Source organism: Botryllus schlosseri, chromosome 11, assembly GCF_051294905.1.
Source record: "Botryllus schlosseri isolate E-star chromosome 11, Bs_hap1, whole genome shotgun sequence".
NCBI lineage: Eukaryota > Metazoa > Chordata > Ascidiacea > Stolidobranchia > Styelidae > Botryllus > Botryllus schlosseri.
In genome coordinates, this window is record NC_137246.1 from 7,325,391 (window position 1) to 7,331,253 (window position 5,863).

The window sequence follows — 5,863 nt, forward strand, 5'->3', positions numbered from 1 at the left end:
AAAGTTTTAGTTCGATATATTACCGTCGTGAGTGAGTTCATTTGCCACAAAGGTAGCCGAGATTGCCACAAAGGTAGGTCATTTCAGGTCGGTAAGAATACCATTTAGTTTATCATGTTGAGATTAACCCTGTGATATTTGTATGAATCAGACTAATTTGTTTGTCTTTCGCGGCTGGTAGAAGTCTCTTTCGGAGAGATTGAGCTCCCAGTTTTGATAATCGGGAAACTATTGTTATTCATGAGTCAGAGTTGACCCGAATATCCACCTCAGCGAAGCAAATTATGCAATAGAGTTTTTGTGTTCTTCGTCGATAGAGCAAGGATATCACGATATCTGCCACAGTTGTTGGGTTGCTGGTCGAATTTCCTTGTTGCAATGGCGGCAATAACTTTAGCTGATGACTTGACGCACCTTATTAAAATCGTGGCAGCCGAAGAAAATAGTTGTAGTCTATGCGACATCGGGTTTGAAACCGTGGAAAAGCTGCATACTCATATTGACAGAGTACACTGGACTAAACGTGTAGATGCCTCCTGTTTACATCGCCTAGGCCAAGGTGGGTATCTGATTCCATAGACTACTCCAAGTCGTTTCGACACCTTCCTATCTTTTCATTGTAACGCATTTTGTGGTGTATTGAACTGCAAGGTTTGTCAAGATTTTTTGTATAGCCTTATAACCTTATTCAGTCACGTGCGGCGAGGATCGTGGTTAGTGAGATACTAACCCTGAGTCAGATTTACAAATATATTTACCAAAAATGGTAGATGATTCACTTGTTTCATTTCACATTAGCACTTTTCATACGCAGGATTCGCAGGACGGTACTATACCTATCCATAATTGAAGGTGTGATTATGGAAGGAAATACATAACAGATATATCAGTAAGGGAATGTATTTGCTCTGCACTGAAGGTTGACCGTCGCAACTATACACGATTCATACTGCACCGTCGGTTTGGGAAGTCGATAGCGCATTGTATATTACTGTGCTGAGATTGGTGGATTGCGCTAACAGTAACAGTTACGTACAAGATGGATTGGATGATATGCCTCACCTGGTCACCGTTTCTCGCTGCGCTGTCGTTGTTCGTAACAATGCCGAATTTCACATTCCTTGGTGGATTTGAGGCGGCTCTGGTGATCTGACGTTATTTAGATTTTCGCAATCAGTGCGAGAATAGCATTCGATTAATACCACTTATAAATTCTGAGCTGTTTATGATTCATTGCGCTATCACAAGCGTGGCTTGACCTGTCTGTCTCTCACTAGGGCTGGGCACAATGATTCGAGTACTCGAATCTGAATCGAGCCATAATTTTATTGATTCGAGTCGAGTAGTAAAATACGATTTTTTCGAGTACTGAAATTGTACGATTCTCGCCACTGAAAGTTGATTTATCAACGAGAATTATAGTTTCGTTACTAATTTTCACTGTTGAAGCCTTAAAACCTTGATTCGCGGTATCGTAGCATACGAAACGTACAGTACAAAGCTACATGTTTACTAGACGTAGCATATTTCCGAAGTTATGATTATCCCACAGCTGTCACCAGGTGTAATGAAATCGGCATGGTCCAAAAAATACCAAAGTATCATTTATGAGATGGATAACAGGCATTATATTCTTTGTGGTGGCATAAACGGTATATATTTGACCTTTGGCGTATTACATTCTGTTATGACGTGATAATGAGCGATACTCGATTACTCGACTCGACTCGAAGCATATTACGTGATTCAGAATCGAATCACTCAGGTACTCGATTTTGCCCAGCCCTATCCCTCACCTCTCCTTTCTCGCCATATTTTTGACCATATGACCAATATATATGTAAATTCCTTGATTTTGTCCATTAAAATGTTTCAAAATTGTTCATTCACTGCCTAACTTGCCTCCCCTGACCGCACATCACTGGGCTTGTTACAGGGTTACCATATTTTCGAATCTGGAATCACTTTTTAAAAATCATAAAAGTTAGTTTACCGAAATTGAAAACAGTTAATTTCGAAATATTTACCGGAAATCTTGTTGTGTAGACTAAAAAATGTCGACATCTTGGCTCGGTTTCCGAATTACTCGCTTTTTTACGTTATTTTTGTTGTGTTGACTAAAAAAGGTCATCACTATGATTCGACTCCCGAATGACCCGCTCGAACTTCAACATCACCTATTTCGCGTCATTTATGCCGATTTTCGGTTGACCGTGTCCATTAGCCTAGCTGTAAAAGCCTATTCGGACTTTTAGGACTATCCTAGCCAACTCATTCATCCTCGTGTAGGGTTGCCATTAGGGTTGCATTTAAAACAAACATGTGTAAAACAAGGTCATTGTTTAAAACATGTTTTTTATTGATTTTTTTAAGCCATGACGTCACGAATATTCAATTGGGACGTCGTAGTGCATTGACATTGCCAATTGAAAATATAGCTCCTTTGACGAAATATCTGCACTATTGCTGTTGAACCGAATATTTCGAGGGTTCCAACCATCCCATATCGATATACGTCGGCTATATTGGGTGGTGATTGTCAGTAGACTTATACAACGTGTTTTTGGAAAGTATTTACACAATTATGGCATAATTTTACAACTTGAAAAACACAATTATTTTTAAAGGCCTTTGTTTAAAGCGCTGTTTAAAAACCGTTTCAAACAAAGTGTTTTAAAAATAATTGCGCTTTTGTTTTAAATTAGGGTTACCATACGTCCTCTTTTAAGAGGATTTGTCCTCTTTTTTGACTTTTTTGAAAGTGTCCTCGGAGGACGCCATTTTGTCCTCTTTTTTGAGATTTTGGCCTCTTTTTTGGAAAATTTAGGTCATATTTAGAGCAAAATGCGAGTGATATGCCGTAAATTAGCACAGAAGTGACGCTCCGGCGGGGCGAAAAGTGGACCTTTTTTTTTGTCAACCACCCGGCAATGTGGAGGAAGAAACGGTATTTTGGGCTCTGAGCGTGAAAGTTGACCTCTTATTTTTTATTTTTTTTAGTCAACCGATCACAAAGTGGGAAAAATTCACCGATTTTTGAGAATTCTTCTCCGGTTTTGCAAGTCTCAAATTTTTGAAAAAGTGTCCTCTTTTCAGATTTCCAAAATATGGTAACCCTATTTTAAATGCAACCCTAGTAACCATATTCTGAGAACAAGAGGACACTTGTTACAAGTCACCAAAGATGAAGTAGCAGTCATTAATTTGGAAGTTTGGGAATTTTACTTCTAATATTTTTGAATTGAAATCATATGGTAACCCTAAAGGAGGATACATGGTAACCCTACTCGTATGACGTAGCTAGCTAGCTATATCTCGCAGCGGCAGCGACAGTCGACATAGCTAGCAGAGATGAGCATGGATTAGGATTTGGAAAAACCGGATTTGTAAAATTTTGTCGAATTAGGATTAGATTAGGATTTCGGATTTTTTTTTTAATGGATTAGGATTGGATTGATTGATTTTGGGGGAGATTGACAGCGAATGTCGACAAAGTTTTTCGTCCTATCATATTTACATCCTGTACTTTGGTACTCATGCGTTCTATTTCTTTTTACAAAATTATAGGCATAGGCTTTCTACGGGGAAAGTATATATCGGATTAGGATTAGGATTGGAATATACAAAACGTCTGGATTAGGACTACGATTAGGATTTGAAGTTTCGGATTTGGATTGGATTAGGACATAGAAATTACAAATACGTTCATCTCTAATAGTTAGTCACGCCATAGCCAATATATATCCAGACCCAAACGCCGAGATGTTGGCTACTAATTAATTGTACACTGTGGCGTCTTGATAAATAGTTAGGCCTATATCCAGACATCGACAATCGACATGTGCAAATTAGATGCAGCCCGTGGCGTCTTGATCGTCGGTATATTCGACGCCAAACGTCGGCATGTACAAATAAATAAGATACACCCGGTGACGTCTTGATATCCAAACACCAAAATATCAATTTATTCAATACTCCCTGGGAAATCCATCTTCTGAAAGCAAATGTAGTTGTATTCGCAACATGATGCCTACCTGAAATACAGGTTCGGGTGCCTTTTCCTTCCCAGTTTTCGACTTTGACAATGTGATATATCACAAACAGACAAGTGTACTGTAACCTGTCGACATGGCTCTAATATTTTAGGACTGCTGGGGACATTTTGCAGGTTTTTGAGCCAACTTCTCGTTGCTCATGCATGTTTCTGTTTTCCAGGCCATGTTGTACCATGTCGATTGAAGTGTATGCAAAGCGTGGACAAAGACAGACGAAGCCACTATCACTGCCCTATATGCTCTAAACTTCTTAGGCGGTGCGGAACGTTTAAGTATCATTTATTTAATGCATGTCGCAATTCGACACCACGCGAGAAGAGCAAGACTCTTCATTTCGATGTACAGGCAGAGAGTAAAAGTAAAAAGCAACGCAAAGAATGTCAGAAGACATATTCCATATCTCATTGCTTACCTAGGCAACGGCGAGACGCCCATAAACTTCCAGCAGTCTGCATCGACCCAAGAAATGGTGTTTTTATGGTTTCCCAATCATCGAACTCGGCTGCTCCCATACATGTTACAAAACATTTGATAAAGGGGATTATTGGGTGTGAAGACAAAGATTGCATATCAATTTTCGAAATCCTCAAGGACATAAATCCCGCAGTTGATTGTAATCATTTACATTCTGTACAAAATGCACACTCAATTGCGAACATCGCTTTGGGGGACAAGGCTTTGAACAGTCTTGTTGAAATGAATCTTATATCAAGTGCCACTAGTGAAAAATGCAGATCTGAGAGAATGAAAAGTTTGGATTCAAATGCTCCACTAGTGGTGTACGCAAATTTTGAGGCATTTGGTATTTCGAATAGATATAAGTACTATTCGATCCTCACTGGACAGAACACTCATTCTAGTCCAAGTGAACGTGTGAGGGTGACATTTGATGTTGAGGCGGGCTCATGGTCATGTCTCTGTTCAAGGAAAACTGGCACATGTTTGCACATTACATTGGCAAAATGGTATGTGTTCCAGACTGACCCAGAACTGATATCATCTGTGCCGAGGTAAATATTGATTACATGACTTGATAATTACGTACATGTTACATTCAATATGGTGCAAAATTATTTCCCCTACCAAACATTGTCTAATTATTTAACATCTGAATCGGGAATTTCCAGAATTATAGGTTCTCAATATTTGTTTTGCAGTTCTCAACGTTCCAAACCTTCTCAATCTCAATTGCTAACTTGAATTTGATAACTCTCTTCGAGCCGATTATTCGAAATTTCATGCCGGCGACGTGGTAATTAGTGATACGGGGTTGATATACAATGTTCTTTCCCATTCTCTACTAGTTTCTGACGATTGCCCTTGGCGAGTCTCAGCCGAAAATATTCGGGTTCATTTCAATGTGAATATACGTTTGAAGAGAGTTGTAATTGTCATTCATTTCCATGCATGTATGCAGTCTTGGGTATATGAGATAGCTGCGAGTGTAATGAGGAGCAGAAACAGTTTGAAAAACCTAAGCATAAGCAGGCTAGACGCCAAGCGATATTTCAGGTTTCAGCTGAAACCGTACACACTACTCATACCTGCGTAGATCGTAGTCAAGGGCGAACGGCGCCTTCGCCCAGTAGATGCTGAAAGTCAATTAGTAGCGATACCCTACTAGCCAGGGGTAATCGCCAGCAATTCGAGAATTCAAAGGCAAACGATTTCACCAGAACATTCGGGCTATTTGAGCTCGTTGCCAAGACGGAATAGTGGTGAACTTTAACAATAGAGAGAGAGAGAGAGATGATATTCTTTTTCGCTTGCACCATCGTGATGCTCTGACAACGGAGACGCGATACGTC

At 39.7% G+C, this 5,863-nt stretch overlaps 1 protein-coding gene across 1 annotated transcript; it reads left to right on the forward strand.

Annotated features, from left to right (window-relative positions):
- Positions 1-5,443, forward strand: LOC145450864 (uncharacterized). The gene is made up of 2 exons (XM_080329367.1): positions 1-559; positions 4,216-5,443. The coding sequence occupies exons 1-2, from the start codon at positions 379-381 to the stop codon at positions 5,067-5,069; spliced, it is 1,035 nt and encodes a 344-aa protein (XP_080185493.1). The 5' UTR covers positions 1-378; the 3' UTR covers positions 5,070-5,443.
- Positions 5,444-5,863: the final 420 nt, after the last annotated feature.